General features: G+C 43.9%; 1 protein-coding gene across 1 annotated transcript in view; it reads left to right on the forward strand.

The window, feature by feature from the left end:
- The window catches only part of Xxylt1 (xyloside xylosyltransferase 1), a 147,753-nt gene that overhangs the window by 70,836 nt on the left and 53,561 nt on the right, over positions 1 to 23,356 (forward strand). Inside the window, exon 3 of the mRNA XM_042670192.1 lies at positions 13,602 to 13,734. Coding sequence (XP_042526126.1) covers positions 13,602 to 13,734 — 133 coding nt within the window. The remainder of the gene's footprint in view (positions 1 to 13,601; positions 13,735 to 23,356) is intronic.

Genomic DNA, 23,356 nt, shown 5'->3' on the forward strand with positions numbered 1-23,356 from the left:
CAGTCCTGATCTCACATTTTCTTTTTCTTTTTTTTTTTTTTCTCACATTTTCTTAAAAGATGTTGACCTTTCTCTGTGTCAGGCTCTTTTAGGCCTGGACTTTGCAGACAGAAGCTGGCATGAGAGAGAAACATTCATCCCCTCAGACTTGAGAGTTTTGCTCAGAGGTTCAGAGAAACAACCATGTCATTGCCTCAGACTTTAGGATGTACTTGGCAAAAGGAGAAGAGTAAATGGAGCATAATCCAATTATACCAATGACAGGAAAAAGGAGCCAAGCGAGAGGGACTACCACTTGTTTGCATTTTATTTGAAAAATGCTTTGTAACTATCTTCTGGTGAAGCAGGAAGGAGGCAGAAGTTTGTAGATAGACTTGAATTGTAAAAATGGAATAGGAGTCCTAAAGAAAGTTGAGTTATAGCAAAGTGTATTAAATCTAAAACTAGGCCTAAACCTAGGTATTTTCTATGAAGTAGCTGATTACATTCTTTCTTTTTCCTTCCTTCCTTCCTTCCTTCCTTCCTTCCTTCCTTCCTTCCTTCCTTCCTTCCTTCCTTCCTTCCTTCCTTCCTTCCTTCCTTCCTTCCTTCCTTCCTTCCTTCTTCCTCCTTCCTTCCCTCCTTCCCTCTCTCTCTCCTTCTTGCTTGTTTGCTTGCTTGCTTTCTGTCAATTGTGGGGCTTGAACTCTGGGTGCTGTCCTTGAGCTCTTCAGCTCAAGGCTAGCGCTCTACCACTTGAGCCACAGCACCACTTCCAGTTTTCTGGTGGTTAATTGGAGATAAGAGTCTTGTGGATGTTCCTGCTTGGGCTGGCTTTGAACCTCGATCCTCAGATCTCAGCCTTCTGAATAGCTAGAATTACAGGTGTGAGCCACCGCTGCCCAGCCCAATTAATTTCTTTAAAAGCATTTGTAGCTGAGCACTGGTGGCTCACGCCTATAATTTTAGTTACTCAAGAGGCTGAGATCTGGGGATCTCAATTTGAAGCCATCTAGGGCAGGAAAGTCCCCAAGACTCTCATCTCCAATTAAGCACACACACACACACACACACACACACACACACACACACATACACACGCACGCACACACACACACACCCAAAGCCAGAAGTGGAGTTAGTGGTAGAGTGCTAGCTTTGATCAAAAAAAAAAAAAAAAAAGCTAAAGGATAGCTCAAAGATAGTGTCCATACCCTAAATTCAAACCCAGGACACTCTCATTCTCTCTCTCTCTCTCTCACTCACACACACACACACACACACACACACACTCACATACACAAGCATTTTTAGTTTGAGAGTAATAGATAGCTACTTTGTAAAGATGAAAAGTATTTACAAACTAATAATTGTATACTTACCATAGTGATATAACTGTGTATAAATATACACCTACACGTATACTACACGTGTATAACTATGTATAAATATACTCCCATATGTATATCTGGCATGCCAATAATCATATATTATATAGCAATCTTGTATAGTTTCCAGTATTTGTATCTTTTTTTTTTTTTTTTTTTTTTGTCGGTCGTGGGGCTTGAACTCTGGGCCTGGGCACTGTCCCTCAGCTCTTCAGCTCAAGGCGAGTGCTCTACCACTTGAGCTACAGCGCCACTTCCGGTTTTCTGATGGTTTATTGGAAATAGGAGTCTCACGGTCTCTCTTGCCCGGGCTGGCTTTGAACCGCGATCTTCAGATCTCAGTCTCCTGAGTTGCTAGGATTACAGGCGTGAGCCACCAGCTCCCGGCTCAGTATTTGTTTCTGTGAGTACCAAGATATATGTGTGTGTGTCTGTGTCTGTATGTGTGTCTGTGTGTGTGGGCAGGTAGAAAACTTGCTAAAGTATATAGAAGAAATTTAAAATAAGCTGTAATTCCGTTATGAGGCAAAAATGATCTCCTAATTGACAACACCTCCAAGTATCCACACCATTGTATGATTCTCTCTTCCAGAATCTCTGCTGGATCTCTCACTTGCTTTTGACAAATAAGATAGAGTAGAAGAGATACTTCATGATCCTTGAAGCTAAGTCACAAGAAACTTTGTGGTTTCAGCCTGAGTCTTTTGGAACACTTGTTTTTGGCAAATTCCCTCTTGGAACCCAGCTACCAATCCCCAGGAAGAGCCCACACAAAAACACCTGGGTTGACAGCCCAGCTTGGCACTTACACCTTGCTGATAGCCTCCACTTACAGCTGGCAATGTGTATAGCTTTCTCAGATGCCAGCTATGGCTGAGCCTTTGGTAGCATCAACAATGGCTGTCATTTTACTGCATCTACATGGGCCTCCATAGGAGAACCTAGCTAAGCTTAACTAATCTGTAGAACCACCAGGGACAATAATACAGCACTGTTTTGAGCCATTGCTGTTTTAAGTTTGTGATTTGTTATACATCAACAGATACCTGACAAAGGTATGGACAAATTTTGAAGCCATGTATAAGGGGGGTTATGTTGAAGCCAGAGCGTTCCTACTCTTGAGCCAGTTAGGCCTACTTGTCTTCCTGCTGTGTCACTCACTAGTTGTGTGATGGCTACTCTTAGCATGGGTGAGGTCAATACAGTGCCTATATCTGCCATGCCTGATGCTTATCTGTGCTGTTCTGTGAGCAAGCAAGAAGCGTGTGAGTTGGGGGAAAGAAAACCTTTGTTCAGAATTACAAGATGGCTGGGCTGGAGGGTGGGGTGGGGGTCGGGGTATAAGAACATCTATTTTATCCTTACTGTTAGAGACAGTTGGTGCTCAGAAGGGAAATGGCTTACCCACAGGGTGGACATGAAGCCAGGGTTTTCACTCTGCTCATTCTTGCCCTATCTCCCTAAGTTCACATTCCATTGCATAAGATAGAGCCTATTAAACAGCTTGTTTCAAAAACAAGTTTGGGAAATGAAGGGTGGTCTGGTGCATTTATCACTCAGTTATTTACTGACTGACATTAAATGGACATTGGGTTTATAGGCTAGTGTTTCTGGAGATTTCCAAGAGAATCCTTAGCACTGTGAGTGCTTGGATGATGGGCAAAATATTCAGCATCAGCCACTCTGATGCTTCTCCCTGTCCAGTTCCCCTACAGCAGACAAGCACCAGTACCTCCTGTGGGGGAAGCTTTTGCTTTCTACAACCTGCTATCAGAATGAAAGCATTAGAAAATCACCAATTGGCAACCAACATAGAAATAATTTATTTAGACAAGTCGTCAGTGGATGTTAAAACCTAGCAGGTAAAAATGTGTTGAGGAATAGGATATTGTCATTATATCAAAGAAATTCCCCCAATGCTGTTCAAAGACAAAAGTAGTGACTTTACAGAGGTCAAAGTCTGCGTCACTAAGTAATGAGGCAAACTGACAAGCTGTGCTTCCTGATCAGAGGCAGTGACAAGAGCTGAACGTGGCTTCTGTGATGTTCCTGACAAAAGATGTGTAATCTGGATCTACTCAGAAGCAAACATTAGGTGAATCCAAATTGAGGGAGCTTTTACTAGATAACCAGCCTGTATTCCTTATACTGTTCCCAGGTCATGGAAGACAAGGAAAGACCAAGGAATTATCAAGAAGTGACAACTATTTTGCAATCCTGGACTAGAAATTTTGTTTTCTGTCTTTGTCCAACTGACAGACATTGAATGGAACTGTGGAATACGTAGTATTGAGATATTGATGTCAATTCCTAATGTTAGTTACTGATATTAATTTCCTGGTTCTAATGTGAGTCTATTGTTGTGAATGTAATTGTCTTGTTTCTTGTATGGCCAAATATTTAGTAGTTAAAACCTTTCTTTTTCTTTTTTATTCTTTTGTTTTCGGCTGCAGTTATCTCATTTTGGCATTGTACCTTATACATCTTCAAGTGAAATTACCAAATAATTTCAATTAACAACCTCAATTTTAGTTAATTAAAAGACTGAGTTAATTAAATAACCAGAATTCACTTAAAATAAGGAAATGAATCAAGCAGTGCTTACATACAATCTAGCTGACAGAATCTTAAATTATGGCCTCTGTTAGGGGAAAAGAGGGATTTCTTAGTGGAAAGCAGTTTGTGTTCTGACTGAAAATTGGAGTGTGACTCTTAGCACATATCTAGACCCTTGACTTCTCTACCATCTGTGCCATACATCAAACTCCTAACGGAAGGGACCACTTGTGACTTCAGTCATCTTGAGGAGGAAGAACTACAAAATAGGGACAATAAACCGCACTTATGAGGATTACAGGAGGCAGCGAACATGAGGGATCCAACTCTGTGACTGGCATATAGGCACTTTATCTCATTTTCAGATGATAATAGATAGTTCATCTTTTTAAATGTAGTATAAAAATTAGTATCGTGGTCTTTTAATAAGACAGGAAACCTGAAGAACCACTTGCCTAATGGCTACTCCGTTTGCAAACTGGGCCAAAGGTGTTGCTATGGAAAAAAATGAAAGTCATATGTTGTTGTTTTTTTCCCCCCTTCTGCTGCAGAAGGAAGAGAATGGGTTGTTGTTTACCTGTGCCTCACAGAGAGACATGTCTGAGTTCATAAAACAAGGAGATGGGGTTATCTCCTCCAAAGTTGTCATGACATGGCTTCTGGAACCTTAAGTGATAAAAGGCCTGTTTCTTTAGCTGCTTCGTGATCCTCTACAATAGTGAGGGCTTCCCTATCAGAGGGAAAGCCCTGTTCTTGGCCTCAGCTCTGCTCACTCGGAGGGCAAATCTCAGAGGTACACCACACTTCTGGCTATAGATCTTCCAGTTGTTCTCAGCTGGAGGAGGCTGAGGAGACCTGGCCTTGAGGGAGAGGGTGGTGGTTAGCTGCAAGAACCCACTTGAGGAGGATGAGCCTGCTAAGTGGAAAGAATACAGAGTGTTCTGCCCTGGAGACAGAGCAGCAGATGATTGTGCACCCAGCGGAAAGCTGATGCCAACAGATAGAAATGGTAGAAATATGAAAGAGGTATGTGTCATACGTATGTCCCCTAGAGTTGTTCAGCCAAGGTCTAAATAAATCCTATTCAACCCCAAAGCAGATGATGATTTATACCCTGTCTCAGAAGGTGCACAGGGTGAGAAAAGAGGCTCGTGTGACCCTATCATGGAAGGAAAACTCACATCAATTTGTAGTCATTTGTTTTGTCCGTGAAGAAGCTGAGTTAGAAACAGTGCCATGATAGCTATAGCTAGCCCTTAGTTTCTATGCTTCGTTCATTCTGAGATGGGCAGTAAGGCCAGAAGAATTTGTTATAGTTAAATACAAAGCTGACTATGGTCATGAATTTCAACTTCCTGGCCCCCAAAGCTTTCACTAGAGTCTCTCACAGGCTGCATAAATCATAGTTAGGAGGCCTGCTTCCTCTCACTCACCCTCCCTCAGTGGTGCAGGCGGCTGCTAATGTGGAAAACGTAGATTAGCAGGCAGGAGGCAAGGCCTTCAGACCGGCCAAGCAGAGCCTGCAGAATTGAGTGCTGTCCTGACATCCAGGGACCCGGAAAGTGAGGGTGAAGAACAAGCCTGGGACTTTGGAATGTGAATTCCACTTTCCATCTGTGTGACAGTGATAACTGGTTTAACCTTTTTGGTTTCCTCATTTGTCAAGTGGAAATAATTATATTAATCTCACACTGCATTTGAATGATGCTCTGAGCATGATATATTTTGGCTATTGCCGTTAAAGACTTCTAACTTACTCTGCTGGCATTAAATCTTTTTTTTTTTTTTTTTGAGTTTCTTCACTGACCTATGCTAAGGGAAAGGGAATGGAGGAGGCTTCAGGTTCCATAGGGATGAGGGATTTGAGGGATGGCTGTAGAAGCAGGGACTTTTCTTGGTCCATAGAGGTCTCTCAGTCACTTCATAGAGCTAACAGGGAATAACTGCTGTTTTTACCCTGGATGTGCAAGTTTTTCTCATTTTAAAATATAATTGAATGTTGAGCTGGTGGCTCACACCTGTAATCCTAATTACGCAGGATGCTGAGAGCTGAGGATCAAGGCTCAAAGGCAGCCTGGACAAGAAAGTTTGTGAGACTTTTATCTCCAATGAAATACTAAAAAAAGAAAAAAGCCAGAAATGGCTCTCTGGCTCAAGTGGTAGAGCACTACACAGGCCCTAAGTTCAAGCCTTAGGACTGGCACATATACACATACACACAAACCCAAAAACCAAACAGACAAGAAAACCATAATGGGTTTTAAATAGAGGCTTCAGAGATGGCTGAAGGCTTTTCTCAGAAACATGTATGTGACAGAGTCATGTGACCAAGTACAGTCCATGTGCAATTGCTTTCTTGTTGGGCTGTCTTGTAAAAGTGGCCTAAATTCTCTAACCTCAGGTGCCTCATTTGGAAGTGGGAGGTAGTAACACCTCAAAGAAGTGCAGGGGTGACTCCTTAGCTGAGTCAGTTATTGTGGGGGCCTCAACACGGGCCTGGCACACAAACCCCTATTCCTGCTCCTAGAGAGGAAGTGTTTTTCCGACCAGGCTGGAGGAGGGCCAGGAATCTGTGCCCAAGGCCTAGATTTTTGGCATGTTCCACTCTGTTCCTTCATAGCAGCTATTCCCGTAGTTAGCCAGCTGCCCGGCAGCTGGGCTTTCCATTGCAAAGGGAATAGTGGAAGGGACTTTCAGGGCCAGCTGGGAATTGACCAAGTTTCCTGTTGGATGTGACAGCAGCCACAGTCAGCTCCAGCCATCGATGCCCTCAGAGACACGACACGGGCCTGTGCGTTACACTGGATATGGCCCATCACACGCTTGGACCCTCTAGTGGGAGAAATTGGGCTGGTGAGGCTCGTGAGGCTGGTGGGGCACAGATTGCGCCTGTCCTGCAGGTCCCAAAATAGCCCTACTGGGGTCATGACCTCTCTCATCCATGGAGGAAGTCTCCACCCCATTCAGTTGTCCTTTGACTCTTGCAGGCCAAAGGTGCTGCCAAAGACCAATTAAAAAGCCCCCAAATATGATAAGACAGGTGGTTAGTTGTAGCAATATTTCAACATGGACAGCAGGAAAACAAATTCCCAAGTCAGGCAGCTGCTTCCTGGTCCTCTGTCAGGATGCCAGAGTCACGTACTTTGGGGTTGTCATCATTTCCCTTCTCCGCAGACCCTCTCTCAGCTAGGAGCTAGTGGGAAGCCAGGCTGATATCTGGGTGAGGACTCTGATGTGTTGTAAAGTTATCTATAGGAGGGCCTGAAGTTATTTCCCACCTAAAGAGAAGGCATGTGCACAGTTAACCTGCCCCTCCCTGAAGGCTGCTTGCAGGTGGTGCACCCTTCCTTCCCGAAACCCAGCTGGTCTTCTCATCCTTTTCTGAATATTGTGTATGTTAAGATGTATCAGCCAGGGATTGTTTCTGGAGATGGGAGAAGGGATGGGAGAAGAACCAAGGTCTTCTTTCTTCCTCCTCCTCCTCCTCCTCCTCCTCCTCTTCCTCCTCTTCTTCTTCTTTAACATTTTTCTTTGGCTGTTTTTTTTTTTCCGGGTATCATCAGCTACTCACACTGGGTTGTAATTCCATCCACAGTCAGATGACAGGCCTTATGGCTGTTTAATTAGAAGCTGATGATGAGTTGTCCAAGCCTGTTTCTGCAGGGGATATTAGGTTGAAACTCTCCATGCACTACAAACACTGAGACTGTAGCCGTCTGCAGCACAGTCCTACCCAGCCTGGCCTCAGCAAACTCAGAGATCAGGCCGTGGAAGCAATTGTCAGCCCCTTTAGGTCTGAGAGTCTAGGAACTCCCAAGGAGTACTATTCCCAGTCAGCAGTGATGCTGGTCATGGGGTCTCAGAGGTCTTAAAAGCCGTGTCTTTAACTAGCTCTTTCCATCTTGCCCACCATTTTCCAGTTTGTTAGAGCCAGGTTGTTAATAGAGCCATTCCTTTAGTCTGAAAAGGGAGCAAAAGAAAATGAGGGCAGACAGATAGGCACCCTTATAGCCCTAGGCTTAGGCTCAAGTGGATCTTAGTGTCTTTTCCTGCTCTAGATGACATGGCTCACATGGTGAAGCCCCTTGAGGTGGGGGAGGGGATTGAGGAAAGCCACTCTGAACAGTGCTTCAGGAGAGAGTAGTTGTAACTCCATTCAAATATCCCTGATAACTGAGCTCTAGGTTGCACAGAAACTGTCAGGTTCATTCCAGCCAGTCCCTAAGGTCAAGACAGCTGCTTGGGTTGGTGTAGAGGCCAGTAAGGGAGCAGAGGAACCATGGATGTCCTAGCTCTGCCCTCCCAGCCAGTTCCCATCCTCAAGGAGCATTCTCTGCAAGAGTGATGACAGGTGTGGAACAGTGGGAGGCAATAGCCATGCAAGACTGAAGAGGCCACAGCTTCAGCCCACGAGTGTCCAGATAGGCCAGGGCAGGAGGCACTCATGTCACTGCCTCTAAGTAAATAGGATGTAAATGATCTATACAGCCCTGAGGGTATGCATGGCATACAGTAGGAAGAGCTTCCATGAACCAGTGGACTAATATGGGTGAATGGCTTCTCCTGCCATCAGAAGTTCCTTCAGTTGCAGTGAAATTATCCCCTTTGTTTTCTTCCTCTAAAATCACAAACATGGTCAGGTTGTTATAGAATTTTTTTAATCTCTTAAGGTCTCTAGCTCTTCTGTGTGCCCTTGGCTCCTAGGTGGTGACAGTGAAGTCAGTAATCCACTTTCCTGAGTGAATGTCTCATCAGAAGGGAAACTGCCCTGCGAGAAGGAGTATAGCATGGTAGGTTTTCAAATCAAGTGGACTCGAGAGCCCTGCTCCCTCCTGGACTTCTATGATTTTAGACAAATGCCCTTAACTTCTTCATACTTCATCTAACAATGAGAATAATTCCATTTAATATTGGGAATGTATGAGAAATAAATTTTATCTACTTAAAGTCAAGTGCTGGTGGCTCATACTTGTAATTGTAGCTACTAAAGAGGTTGGATCATGGTTTGAAGCCATTCCAGGTCTAAAAGTCCAAGAGACTCCATCTCCAAAATAACTAGCAAAAATAGGAGACTGAAGACATGACTCAAGTGATAGTCCACCAGCTGAGGAAGGTTGAAGTCCTTAATTAAAACGTAGGCACCAGCAAAAGAAAAACAAGAAAAAAGCACCTAAAGCTAAAAAAGGGGATGTATGTGCTTCTGTGTGGCCATCATTGATACTGTTAGAAGTAGTCCCTACCTCATATCTAAAATATATGTAGAGCTCAAAAACTTGACTCCCCCCCAATAAACCCTCAAAGGAACAACAACCCGGTTAATAAATGGGCTAAAGACCTCTCAGATGAAGTAAGAATGGCCAATAGATACAGGAATAAATGTTTGATAACTCTAGCCATAAAAGAAAGCAAATCAAAACAACATTAAGATTCCACCTCACTCCAGTTAGAATAGCTATTATCAAGAAAACCAACAGTAACAGATGTTAGGAATGTGGGCAGATGGGAACTCTACTACACTGTTGGTGGGAATAGAAACTTGTTCAACCACTCTGGAAAGTAGCATGGAAGTTCCTCAAAAGGCTAAACATAGAGCTTCCCTATGACCCAGCAGTTTCACTCCTGGACATTTATCCAATAGACCACAAACGAGGTCACACTAAAGCTACCAGCACAGCCATGTTCTTTGCAGCATTGTTTACCGTAGCCAAGCTATGGAGTCAATCTACATGCCTCTCAGAGGACTGGATCAAGAAAAGATGATATATATACACAATGGGATTCCATGCTTCCATCGTAAAGAAATGGAAAGATGGGGAAAATTATATTAAGTAAAGTTAGCAGACCCCAAGAAACATAGGTTGCCTATTTTCCCTCATTTGTTGTAACTAGAATGTGCCTATAAATCTACAAGTAAACACACTGGATGGCAAAAGACAAAATACACTTGGACATGATAAATTATACAGGACTCTAGACATTTACACAGTGAGGCTGAAGGAGGTTATTCTTAGGAGAGGATCATAAAGGTACAATAGCCATGTGCATATAATCATATAAAATGATCTTTATTGAAATGAACTCCAAGAAATGAAAATTAGAGGGTTATTTTATTTTCCTTTTTGTTTTTGTTTTTTTCTTTGTTGCTGTTTTCTTTCTTATTTCTGTAGCTTTTGTCCTGTATGTAAGTTTATCTGTCTTGGGGAGGGTTAAGGGGGAGCACAGAAAGTGGGTAGCAAAGGATGAACAAATGCAGCAATGATACTCACTAGACAATATGTTGAAAATGAACTATACATCTTCTGGGGGAGGGGGACTAGAAGTAAAAACTGGGGAGATAAATGGGAGAAGAGGTGAAACTGTTCAAAAAGAAATGCACTCATTAAGAGGTGAAACTGTTCAAAAAGAAATGCACTCATTACTGACGTATATAAATATAACCCCTCTGTATATAACCTTTACAATAACAATTTTAAAAAAAAGTAGTCCTTAGGCCATGAGGATGAAGTCTCACTGCTTTCTTTTTTTTTGGTCGTGTGGCTTGAACTCTGGGCCTGGGCTCTGTCCCTGTGCTCTTCAGCTTAAGGCAAGTGCTCTACCACTTGAGCCAAAGTACCACTTCCGATTTTCTAGTAGTTTATTGGAGATAAGAGTCTCATGGAGTTTCTTGCCCTGGCTGGCTTTGAACCAGGATCCTCAGATCTCAGCCTCCTGAGTAGCTAGGATTACAAGCATGAGCCACTGGTGCCCGGCTAGTCTCACTGCTTTTGTTGCCCTGTCGACACCACAAAATTGCTAGCATGCATCCTGGACATTGCCCATCTGCTAGACAAATGCTCTTGTCCCTCACCTTCCTTATCCATAGAACCTGGACCTTTGCTGGGGATGGTGGGCCATCCAGTCCCTATTTCATTGGGCTTCTGCCTTACTGTACAGAAGAGCTGCCTGAGACCCACAGGAAAGGGACCAACAAGTATGTGCTATGGTCCTGAGAAAGAAAGGAAAGGTTTAGCTTCTCGGCCACAGATGGCCAACCCTTGGTGGCTCATTATGACTTCTTGGTGGCTGCAGTTTTCATTCCTGGACATTCCTTCCTGGGATACAGTGTCCTTCTCTTGGGTCACCATCCAGATTCTTCCTCTGTTAAAGAGCTTTGGTAGCAGTGGCTACCTGTTGCTCTATCCTGAGGCCTGTGTCTGCTCTCCACCCCTTGGCCTAGGGCAGATTTCTAGGAATTTAGCAAAGTCCCAACACCAGACTCTAGACATCCAGTCTCCCAGATTATCAGCTGCCTGTCCTGACTTCTGGGTGATTGCTTTTGTTCTTGTTTTTAGATGCAGGAAGGAAAGCAGTCGTTTTGGTCCTCCTGTGTGAGATGTAACATGGGCAGGCAATGGGGTCCTCAGAAGTCTGGGCAGACTCATCTTCCTGTATTCTCTGATAGCCAAAACAGCCTGGCATCATCCCCTGTGCTTTTCTTTAGTCAGAGCTGCTGCCGGATTCTCATCTGATTTTCTTTTCTAGAAAATTATGTACAGTGTCAACTAAGGTTTTGTTTCTGCGTCACAAAGGAAAGTAGAACAAGGAACAAATGAATCAGTTTTTCTTGAATCGTAAAGCTGAGATTTCTTCGTACACTAATTTAGAAAATGGTTGTTGAATAGTACAACATTCCTGAGTGGTTGCTGAATACCAAACCCTGAACAATGATGAATAGAGGCCAAAGATGGAGCCCTGTCCGCAGAGGGCTTTTGTGACAGCCTATCCTCAGACAGCTACAGGACTCTGCAGCAGGGCAGGCAAGAAAAGACAGTGTTTAGAAGATGAGAGTTTCATTTCACCCCTCCCTTCCTGCCACACTCTGGGCTTAGTCCATCTTCTCTTTCAGGAAGTTTTCCTTGACTGCTTCATGCCTTAGCCACTTCCTTGTCTCCAGATTGGATTCCTAGAGCTGCAATACATTTCTACACATAATCTCACCCTCTCAGCCTTACATTTATGAAGCAATTGAGGTCTAGAGAAGCTGAATCCTTCCTGTCTTTCTCAGGACCATAAAATTAATCTACAGGAAAACTAGAACTTGAGCCATGTACTCTGATTCCCAGGCCAGGCCTTATCCTTTGCGTAAGTTCTTGCTTTGAGGGGGTGGATGGAATTGGAAGAGATGAGGGAAAGCTATGGAAGGGAAGACATTAACCAAGATGCATTGTACTCATAAATTGATATATTGAATTGGAATCCCTTTGTACAACTACTTAAAGATAATAAAAATGTTTAAGTACTTGCTCTCCCTCTTTTATCATTTATCCCTACATACTCCCTCCCAGGAACCTTTATGCGTTAGCACTGGCTCTCCTTCTGTCCCTACAGTGGAACTGTGTATCATTCACACCCTGCCTGGTATCTGGGACTGCAGGAATTGGTCAGGCTTAGCTGAGCTTAGGACAAGCAGTAAACTTAGCTGGGCTTTCCTCTTGTGCCCAGTAAACTGCCATCTTCCTCTTCATCCCACCTCAAATCATCCAGAGCTCTTCTATACAAGGAATTGGGAGACTGAATAACTAGAACTCCTTTTGTCTTGTAGACAGTATGTTATTTTTTTATACTTTTTTTGGCTCGATGAAAAGTATTTATTATGATGATCATCATTCATCTTTGAAGTTGATCCTTGTTATATATTATTATATAAAATATAAAACTTTGTAAGTTCCCAATTGTTTGTTTGAAAATCTATATACTCATTTAACAGTGGTGATATAATATGAATAATCATCAAATGATTGTTAAATTGTGAAAAAGAAGCACTATTAACTATTTTTTTTGTTTTTTAACCAGATAGTTATTTTACTTGTTCCTTTTTAAAAAATTTGCCCCTACCATCCTGTCCCTCCCACCTCCTCAACTATTCCCCCCCCCCCCCACATTGTAAAGTTCATTTTTCCAACATAGCAGTAGATGGTACATTAAAAACAGTTGCATGTGAATTCTCTTTGCTTGTCTCTGGGACAGCATCTTAACTTGACACATACCCGTGTTTACAGAACTATACACCCTGCAAACCTAGGGTGCAAGCCCATGTGTCAACTTAAGGGCCTAAGATTTAGATAATGCCTTTTATTTCTCTCTCCTCCAAAGAGAAAAAAAAAAATCTGGATCCTTTCAGTTTTATGTAGAGTATCTGCAGAGCATATCTCCCAAGTCAGATACCTTGAGTAGTAAAATGGTATATAGTTAATACAGCTGGACCACAGGCCTAAATGGGAGCATATGGTCACCTGGTTTAAATGGAATGAATGCCTGCAGTTGGAAGGAAAGATGTAGGCTATTGTTTGTGAAGATTTCTAGTGCAAAGAGGGGACTGCTGGTCACTGAAAGGCTTTTGTTTCCAGTGGAACTTGGCATCATACAGCAATCACTGCAACAAGCTGGTGCCTTTCTCTGTGCTGCTTGTATTTCTGTCAATGGCTGATACTCTCAGGGTGTGTCAGGATGTGGGTCTGTTTTATTGTCTTTTTGTTTTTTGAACAGGGTCATTTCTGTTTAGAGTGAGCTAGAACTCACTATGTAGCCCCAACTGTGATCTGGACCTTGAGATCTTACTGTTCCATCTCCTGAATAACTGGGATTCCAGGAATGTCCTACAACACCTGGCCTTATTGTCTTTTTTTTTCCCCCCTCCAGAGATCCTGAGGATCATTCAGCTGGACCTTGACCTAAAGTATAAGACCAACATCCGGGAGTTGTTTGAGGAGTTTGACAATTTTCTGCCGAATGCTGTCATTGGCATAGCCAGAGAGATGCAGCCAGTGTACAGGTAGGCAGTGACCATCAGGGGATCGGTCTTCACCTTGTCCTGTTTTCTATTACCTGGCAACAACCTGACCCCTGTCCCTTTTTATTTCCCCTCCATTCTCATGACAACTGGGCTTTCTTGCCCTTCAGTCCCCATGATACTGTCAAGTGTGTATCGCAGAGAAACCTGGGAGCCAGGAAATGTATTTAAGAATGTTCTCTAAAGCATTATTTGTAGTACCCCCAAACTGAAAAATACCTTAAATGTTCTAGACAGCAGAATGGATTAATAAAATGTATTTACTCAACTGAGTAGTTTATAGCAGTGAAAGCAGACTGCATAGTAGCTGCATGCAATGGTGGGCCGAATTAAATGGTACTCTTTAGGGCGGCATACACAATACCAAGGAAGTGCTTCTCAAAGCCACTTTGTGGGGCAGGAGCACATGAGAAAGATGGTGCTTTATTTCTTCACCTGGATAGTTATGAGCTGTGCATGCATTCTTCTGTGCGTAATATATGTCTTACAGTTCAACAACAACAAAAACATGAGAGAAGAATAGCAGAAGCAGGTTTTTATTAAAAACTAGGCTCATAGCTAGCAGGCAAGCTGATAGCTTGCACCAACACCAGCACTGACCATGTTGGTTCAGGAAGAGCTGAGATTCTGTTGTCCTCAGTCTCTAGGGTATATGGGCTCTGTGGCCCCAATGGCTGGCTCCTTGTGGAAATCCTGGAGCAAGGCCCAGTCACTGGTTTAGCCATGATTCTTTGGTCTAGATCACATAACAGAAAATTCCTGCAAGGACTCAAATGGGTTGATAACTCATGGGACCTTGTGGGCTGTCCCCCCATAATCCTCACTCCAGAGCCACTGGGCAAGTCTTGAGTTGAGCAGACTCCTCCTTCATTCCTTTACTTTCCTACAGGGTGTATCTTCTCCGTCGCCAAGGAGGTAACAGAGAAACATTAAACCAAGACTTAGATGCTAGTGCCAGCTCTTCTACCATACCTGGGACCTTGGTGGCCCTCTAAGAAGGGGTACAGATGAGCTCTAGGACCTCTATCTCTCCTCCAACTCTGAATTTGGCTGGTACAACCCCACCAAAGCTGCTTGTCCACATGGAGCTCTCTCATGTTATGGAAGGCTGGGCCCTGGGGACACTTGATGGGGCTGAAGATCAAATGCACTGAGAGCAGCAATGGCTGCCAGCCCTGGCTTAGACTCTTCTTGAGCTATACACATGGGAACCTGGAAACCTTATTATACTTAATTTAGATAATTCGGGCCAGAATTTATATTTATGGTCAATCTAGGATTTTATAACAGTGCAACTTACATCAGCCTGATTGGCTTTCCCAAAAGAAGCATCTGAAAGATTATAGATTGAAAATGCAATTGAGTTTTTCTTGCCCTGTGACTCTTTAGTTACTATGATGTACTTGGAGAACCATGAGATCCCACTGTGGGCTGAGACCAAGAGTGCCATTTACAGGGCTTGAGCATCAGAATCAATAGACATTTAAAATCCTTTTGTGCCCTCTCCCTTGCACACATTGCTAAGGACTTCTAATAATGAAGGCTGCACATGAGGCCTGGGCTGCTGCCTGCTGCTGCCTGTAGGGAGTCACTTTTTCAAATATGCATTTTGGTATCTACTGGGGCTGAGAATGGTTTGGTACTGCCTGGCAGCACACAAGAAACCATGTGCTTTTTGCCTCCTCTACAAGAGAACTGGAAACTTCAGGGACCTAGAACATCAGTGACAGTTGCTTGCTGCTTCAGTGTCTCAGCCTACCTGGAGTATGAAGACAGAGGGTTGGGGAGGGAAGAAAGAACTAGAAAGGGAAGAGAGAAGGAACGATATGTTTACACTAGGACAGGTAGAGCTGGGCCTTTGTCCTGAGCCGAAGTCCTGGCCCTTTCTTCCTTGCACGTGACTGAACTGGCCATCTGTCCTGACCTCTGCCTGCAGAGGCTGCCGCTCACCATCCCCGCCTCAGTGGCCTGGTGAAATGTGGACCAGTTACTTAGTATTATAAGTGGATTCTGCTATCATCTGTGAGAGGAAAGGTAAATTAAGCACAAAGCTAATGACTGGTTCAGCAAGTATGTCTGGGTCTGGCAATAGGTTTGGATCTTCTCAACTGTATCTGTGCGTGTGTATGTGTGTGTGTGTGTGTGTGTGTGTGTGTGTGTGTCTGTCTGTCTGTCTGCCTATCTGTCTGTCTGTTCTGAGGCTTGAACTCAGGGCCTGGGCTCTATCCCTGAGCTTCTTTTGCTCAAGACTAGTGCTTTACCACTTACTTTAGCCACAGTGCTACTTGCAGCATTTTTGGTAGTTTAGCGGGCATAAGAATCTCACAGACTTTCCTGCCTGGACTGACTTTGAACCGTGATCTTCAGATCTCAGCCTCCTAAGTAGTTAAGATTATAGGAGTGAGTCACTTGTGCCCTGCGATTGCATCATTTTTATTGTCATTTGGCTCACAGCAACTGTTTTTCAAAAGGACACATCGAGTCATTTTTATGGTGGTTTCCCCTTTATTGTATGCCGTGAATGTTCCTCTAAGCTCGGAGGAGGGTAGGGGAGAAGTGTTTCCTACTGTCCATTTGACAAATGACTTTTTTTTTTTAACAATCTTTTTCTCTAACATACATCAAACTGTTTTCTAGATGGTGGTGTAGAGATCATGGGATGTTAGAACTGTGATAGATGATTTTTGTCTGAGTCTCTGTGAGACCACATCTCCTATGATCTTCTTCATTTAGAAAGCGGAGTACCTAGTCATCTTGGGTAGAAAGCTGTCTGTCCTTCCTTTTACCCCTTCTCTGTTTCTTCATTATCTAGACCCCACATCAGGTTCTGCATGGTGATGTGTCTGATTGGGGTAAGTGTCATAGGGAGAGAATATTCTAGTGCTTTCTCTGTATAGGTAATTGTACTTCACAAATATATGCCATGTGAACTTGCTTCCTTGTAAATGTAGTACAAAAGTTGAGGAAACTATGGATCCTCTTTACATGTTGTTTATAGATATTAGAAAGGTGTACTAGCAGCTAGGTACCAGTGACTCACACCTATAGTCCTAGCTACTCAGTAGGCTGAGCACTGAAAATCATGGTTTGAAGCCATCCCAGACAGAAAAGTTCCCATGACTCTATCTCCAATTGAGCAGTGAACAAGCTCAACTGGAGATATAGCTCAAGGGGTAGAGCACCAGCTGTGCATGAGGTTAGGCAGACTGATGTGGAAGAAATGATATTAGCAAATTTGTTGTGAGACATTCTGCAAGCCACTTGCTTTTCTGACCTGATTTTCCCTCTGTAAGCAAGGATATATAAATAATCACATAATTGTTGGCAAACTCAGATGAAGCAATGCACCTGGACTACTCAGAAGTGCTGGTATGAGGACCACAGGGAAGAATGCTCCCTCCTTTCTTGCTTTATTCCTAGACTCCTAGTCTATCCCAGCCCAACCACACAGGACCATTTAAGCTCTAGGACACCTGTGACATGTAACTTTAGATGAAAAACACATATTAACTATGTTGCATTAATGACGCTGGACATACTTATAATTATTTGTGCTATATCAGTAGTTTAACAGGTTGTTCTGTTTTCTTTATTTGTTTTTCCAAATCTGGCAGCACTACCTCTATGCAAGTTTCAAAGCCTCTCTTTTCAGCAGGAGTCTGATATCTGGCTTTCCTGCTGAAGCCTTGAAGGACAGAAGCAAGGGGTGTGCATACAAGGGTGCACAAATGGACTGGCCAGGGGTAAGGATTGGGAAGCCACCATCAATCAAAGCATCCTGTGGCACTGGCTCACGTGTGCCACCCTGGAGGAGCCAGGAGCCAAGCCAGCCCAAGTCAACTGGGGAGTCTGTGAGACCAGGAGAGCTGGCAGCAGCTGTGGATCACAGGCTCCTGCTGCCCCTGGAGTGAGAGAGAGAAGGAGAGGGAGAAGGAGAGGGAGAGGGGGAGAGAGAGAGAGAGAGAGTGGATCACAGGCTCCTGCTGCCCCTGGGGAGAGAGAGAGAGAGAGAGAGAGGGAGGGGGAGAGAGAGAGAGACAGAGAGAAAGATCCAGGTTGCAGAGAGAGAGACAGAGAGAAAGATCCAGGTTGCAGCTGTAGGTTGTGGTCACTGTGCCCTGGAACCTCATGAGAAGCCTATGAATGGGGGGGGTGGCGTGTTGGGGTCACAGCTTTGGGTTAAGGTTACTGTTACCCTCTCCCTGCTCTGGCTGAGTCCTGGAGTAAGCTTAGACCCCCCAGGGAGCCAGAGCGGGGCAGATTCTGTTAGCTGCCGCTCATGCACACCAGGCAGGAATCTGCTTTTGTGATCAGTATTTTAATAGTGTACACACTTTCACCTTCTCAGGATCACATGACTTTTTTTTTTATTCATCGCATTGTGACAGCCTAACCTCCTTCCAGATCCTTGAAATGAAATGTCTGTGCGGTTTCTTTGCAGCTGTCTTATTCCATTCCCAAGACTCTTGGGAGTGCTGGGGAGGAAGAGAGATGGATCGATACCCACCACTACCTGTGTGATCTGTTCTGTTCCTGTATGATCTTGAGCAAGTTTGTCAACCACTCTGAGCATTAGTTTCTTTAGCTGAGAAATGCGGAGTTGATGGCAGTCCCTGGCACAGAGAAGCACTTAATAGTATGGCAGCACTGGTGGCCACAGTCCCAGCTTAGCTGGGTGCCAGTGACTTCTGCTTGTAATCCTCGCTAGTGAGAAGGCTGAGATCTAAGCTAGTCCAGTCAGGAAAGTCGGTGAAACTCTTATCTCCAATTCACCACCAGAAAAACGGAAGTGGCACTGTGGCTCAAAATGGTAGAGTGCTAGCCTTAAGTAAAAGAGCTCAGAGAAAGCCGGGCGCTGGTGGCTCACGCCTGTAATCCTAGCTACTCAGGAGGCTGAGATCTGAGGATCGTGGTTCAAAGCCAGCCTGGGCAGGAAAGTCCATGACACTCTTATCTCCAATAAAGCACTAGAAAACCGGAAGTGGCTCTGTGGCTCAAGCAGTAGAGCACTCGCCTTGAGCTGAAGAGCACAAGGACAGTGCCCAAGCCCAGGTTCAAGCCCCATGACCGACAAAACAAAACAAAACAAAAACAAAAACAACAAGAGCGCAGAGACAGTGCCTAGGCCCTGAGTTCAAGCCTCATAACCAACAAGCAAAACAAAACAAAACAAAACCAGAGTCCTAGCTCATCCATTAGTTCCGTGACTCCAGGAATTCATTTAATCCCAGAACCTCCATTTCTTCTATGCAAAGTCTTGGCTACTGGAAACCTAATTACTGTTCAGTGTTTGGGTTTCTCTTCTTGCTTGAATGTGTCCCTGCCTTACAATCCTGCTGCCCAGACTGAAGGGTTGGATGTAGTGTTTGCTCAATTTCTTACAGCCAGTGAGGATGTGGGCACGCCCTCCCTCCCCACATCAGTTTGTATACTTTTACTATATATACCTTACACAATTTGAGAAATGTATGGAACAGAAACTGACAGTATTACAAAGAGAAACTACTAGTTTCCTGAGCTATTTTTTCCCACTTTTAATTATGGAAAACATACAAAAAGCTGGGCATGGGTGGCTAAAGCCTTAATCCTAGCTACTCAGGAGGCTGACATCTGAGGATGGCAGTTCAAAACCAGCCCAGGCAGGAAAGTCTGTGAGACTCTTACAAGACTCCAATTAACCACCAGGACACTGGAAGTGGCACTGTGGCTCAAGTCGTAGAGCGCTCACCTTGAGCTGAAGAGCTTAGGGACAGTGTCCAGGCCCAGAGTTCAAGCCCCACGACGGACAAAAACAAAAACAAAACAACAACATGTATACAAAAGTAGACAGAATCATAATATTCTGGGTGCTTTTTTGAAAGGGGAAGTTTGTTGTTGTTATTTGAGACAGGGTCTCACTGTGTGGTCCAGGCTGGCCTTGACTCACAATCCTCCTGCTTCAGCCTTGTGAATACTGGGATTAAAGGTGTACACCACCATACCTGCCTTGGGTGTTTCAGTATTATGATATCCATGGCACATCACTAATGACTAGCCTATCACCAATCTTGCTTCATCTCTTTCCTATCCACTTTTCTACTTCTCCTGACTATTTTGAAACAAACCCTAAACATCATACTATTATATCTTATCTATCTATATCTGTAATTTTTAATCTTGTTTCTTTTTAAATCTCCCTGCCATTACTGGGCTTACAGCTGAGGAGTTACATAAGCTCATAGTGTCAGTTTGTCTACAGATTTCTTTTGATCTCCGTTGGTAAGAGAGAGGAAAACAGAGAGAGATGGCTCTAACACTTTGCTAGCCAGTGCTCTCCATCTCCATCTCTGTCCAGGCTGTCTCTTGTCAGCATGGACATGTAACCACCACTTCTAAGGGGTTTGGTGGCTGATATAAATTCATTGTTCACTAGGCAGAAGGCCCTGTATCCTAAAATAACCTACCAACGGCCCTTAAGTGTATGAACTAGGACTAGAATACACACTCACTTGACTCTTCTCTGTCTACTGATACCTGACAATGAATTGCTTAGCCCTTCAGTATGTGAATGAGTGTGCATGTATGTGTGTGTTTGTGTGTGTGTGTGTGCATACATATGTGTGTGTGTAGGTCAACCAAGATTGAGCCTGTCAGTTTCTATTAGAGTTAAATCTGAGTGAAAAAGTGTAAAGTTTGCCATCTTTTCAGTAGAGATTTCTTTAGAAAGCTGGGCTGGTTTTATATAGCTTGTGTGATCTCTTAAGAATCTCTTGGGAGGATGAGGCGTACACCTGCCTTGCAATAGATTAAAAATCACTATGAAGTTTTAATTTTTAATACCAACATGAAAAGTGGATTTTAAAAGGAACCAGCTAAATATAGAAGAACGAGTGGTATTGTTGGGATCTGACTGTTTACTGTCCTGGGTACCTAGGACTGTGTCCCTCTGGATAAGCTGGGAGCACTTTGATACCCTCCAATGAGAGGGAGAATGAGGAGAGGTTGCCACAAGGGTCCATGTGTGCCAGCTGAGAACCCAGGATTGGGGTGGATTTGAGGGGCCACTGTTGAACATACAATTCCTTTTGGGTCTTTAGTCTGAGCTGCATGTTACGAATGCTGTGATAATACTGATCCAGTGACAGGAGACCCCACATTGTACACAGATATTTGGGCTCCTTAGGACCAGCTCCGGTGAGGGAATAGACAGACTGGTGCTGTCCCTGCTGATTAGTGCTAGCACCGGGGGTTTGTTAGGCAAATGAGGGAAGAGATGATCCCTCAGGAAAGCTTTCTCAGCAGCCCACTGGCCAGCTACTAAGGGACTTGATGACTCTGTCACTGATCTACTTAAGAGAAATTGTTTTCACACTGTGTTTCTCTCTTTAAAGAAACATTGTTATTCTCAGTTTTTACTTGGCTCATTGTGTATGCGTACCAGAGGATTAGGTGCTTTGAAGAATTTCAAAGTCAAAAACCTGTTCCTGCTTTCAAGGTTATATTGTGGGGGAGGTTGGGCAGATGACACATAACAAAGACACAAATACCAAAGATGTTCCTGTCATCTGGATGTACTTTGTTCCCTGAGGCTTCACAGTTGGAGGCCTGGTCTCTTGGAGGGGATATGAGAAAGGTTGGCAGCTCTAAAAGATAGGGCCTACTTGGAGGGAGGGTGTTCCCTCTGAAGGAATTAAGATGTCTGGTTCATATGTTAGGGCTGTTTCAAAGGGAGCAGACTGCCAGACACCAGTGGTTCATACCTGTAATCCTAACTACTCAGAAGTCTGAAATCTCAGGATTGCGGTTCAAAGCCCACGCAGAAAAGTCCATGAGACTTTTAATCTCCGAATTGACCACCAAAAAATAGGAAATGGAAGTGTGTGTGAAGTAAGTGCTGGTGTAAAGCCATCTACTGGGAGGCCCTCACCAGATCCTAGCCACTACTGGCATCGTGCTCTTAAGGCTCCAGGTCTGTGTGCTAAATAAACTTATGTTCTTCAATAATATCACTCGGCCTTGGGTATTTTGCTATAGCAATAAAGATGAACTAATGCAGGTGTCGACACTAGGGTTGTTTGGAAATGCTGAGGGGATCAATCACAAAGACGTTCTGCAATAGGAACTGTAAGCTGTGCTGAATGGCCCACCACAGCCTCAGTTTTATATTGTGCCTTCACATTGCTAAAGAGTGGGTGACCTTTGTTTCCTCTGAAAAGTGTCTTGGATGGGTAGTTGTATTTACTTTTTGCACACAGCCTTTAAGAAGTGTGCTTGGAGTGGACCAAGCTCTGTGCCCAAATAGAAAACTTAGTGGGTATTTGATGAGGGCCTACCTTTACAGCAGAGATAAGCTGGACTCTTTTGTTCCAAAGGTTCAAGTGGTGTAACCCATCCCAGTTTGGCCTGCTGGGATGGGGGTATCAGCAGGCCTGTCCACCAAGGCATTGCAGAGGATGATGCATCTACAAGGATTCTCTTCTTTGCATTACTGCAACCTGTTTCTTTTTCCCAAATAAATATCTCATTGGAAGGACTTTGTTTGCAATCTAGGAAGCAAAACAAAGTACTTATCCAAAAGCATCTTTCTGGAGAAAAAGCAAAACAGCAGGGTTGAATCACAGTGACATTTGTAGAAGAGGGGCCTTCTGTGACAAACAGCCTGTGGCAAGGACTGAGTTAATTGTGACCAGCTGCACGTGAAAGGAATTGCAATCTGACTCCTCTGAGGCCATCTCAGGTACACATTTCAGTTGCATAACTGCATTTCTGCAGGGAACTAAGTGAAATGGATATTTAGTCCACACAGTCCCTCTGCCTCCATATTAGCAACAGAATTGGTCAAGCTTTTAAACTGAGCTTGGCCTGGAATTGTCTCCTACTCCTTGTCTCGGGCTCTTAACTTGGTCTTTTAATAAGCCATTGACTGCTGATCATATATCTATGCCTGGGAGAAGGCACCAATGACCCCCAGCATCCAGGAGCTGCCCATCAAAATGTTCTAACCTAGGACCTCAGCCTTCCCAGCTGTGCATGTCCTCAGAACTTTTATATTGCTCTTTTATAAAAGAAGAAGCTTACTTCAGAAGTGGAATTGCTTCATACAGAACGGTTTACCTGGATGTTTCCTATGTCCTGGCCCCTGCAGATAGGCACTCACAATGCTGGCCCATCCCTGTGGACTTTCAGAAATGTGAATTCACGGTAATGCTCATGGGGCCTCATTAATGACAGCTACAGTGGAGTGAGTGCCAGTGTATTTTCTCTGCCTCCACTTGATTCTCCTTGGCCCTATAAATTATGTTTATACTTACAGCCTCCCTTAATAAAATGAAGCTCAGTATCTGCAGAGAAACTCTTTCCCTTAGTGCCAGGACCATCCTGTCCCAGCTGGTCCAAGGATCATGAACTTGGAACCATAAAGAGGACTATCTAATCCCAGCATTCTACTTGGGCTGCCAGTGAACAGGACCTTCATGTTGATAATTATGTCTTTGCAACTCATTGGTATTCACCTTTCAGAGAGCCTGGAAGACAGTGTCTAAACAAGATAAAGACATAAAGATGAATCATGTTATTTAGAAGGAATAACCAAAGCAGAGGAGAGAATTTTCTTCCGCCTTTTCCC

This window comes from Dipodomys spectabilis, unplaced genomic scaffold, assembly GCF_019054845.1.
Source record: "Dipodomys spectabilis isolate Male_0828 unplaced genomic scaffold, ASM1905484v1 ptg000017l, whole genome shotgun sequence".
In the NCBI taxonomy this organism is placed as follows: domain Eukaryota; kingdom Metazoa; phylum Chordata; class Mammalia; order Rodentia; family Heteromyidae; genus Dipodomys; species Dipodomys spectabilis.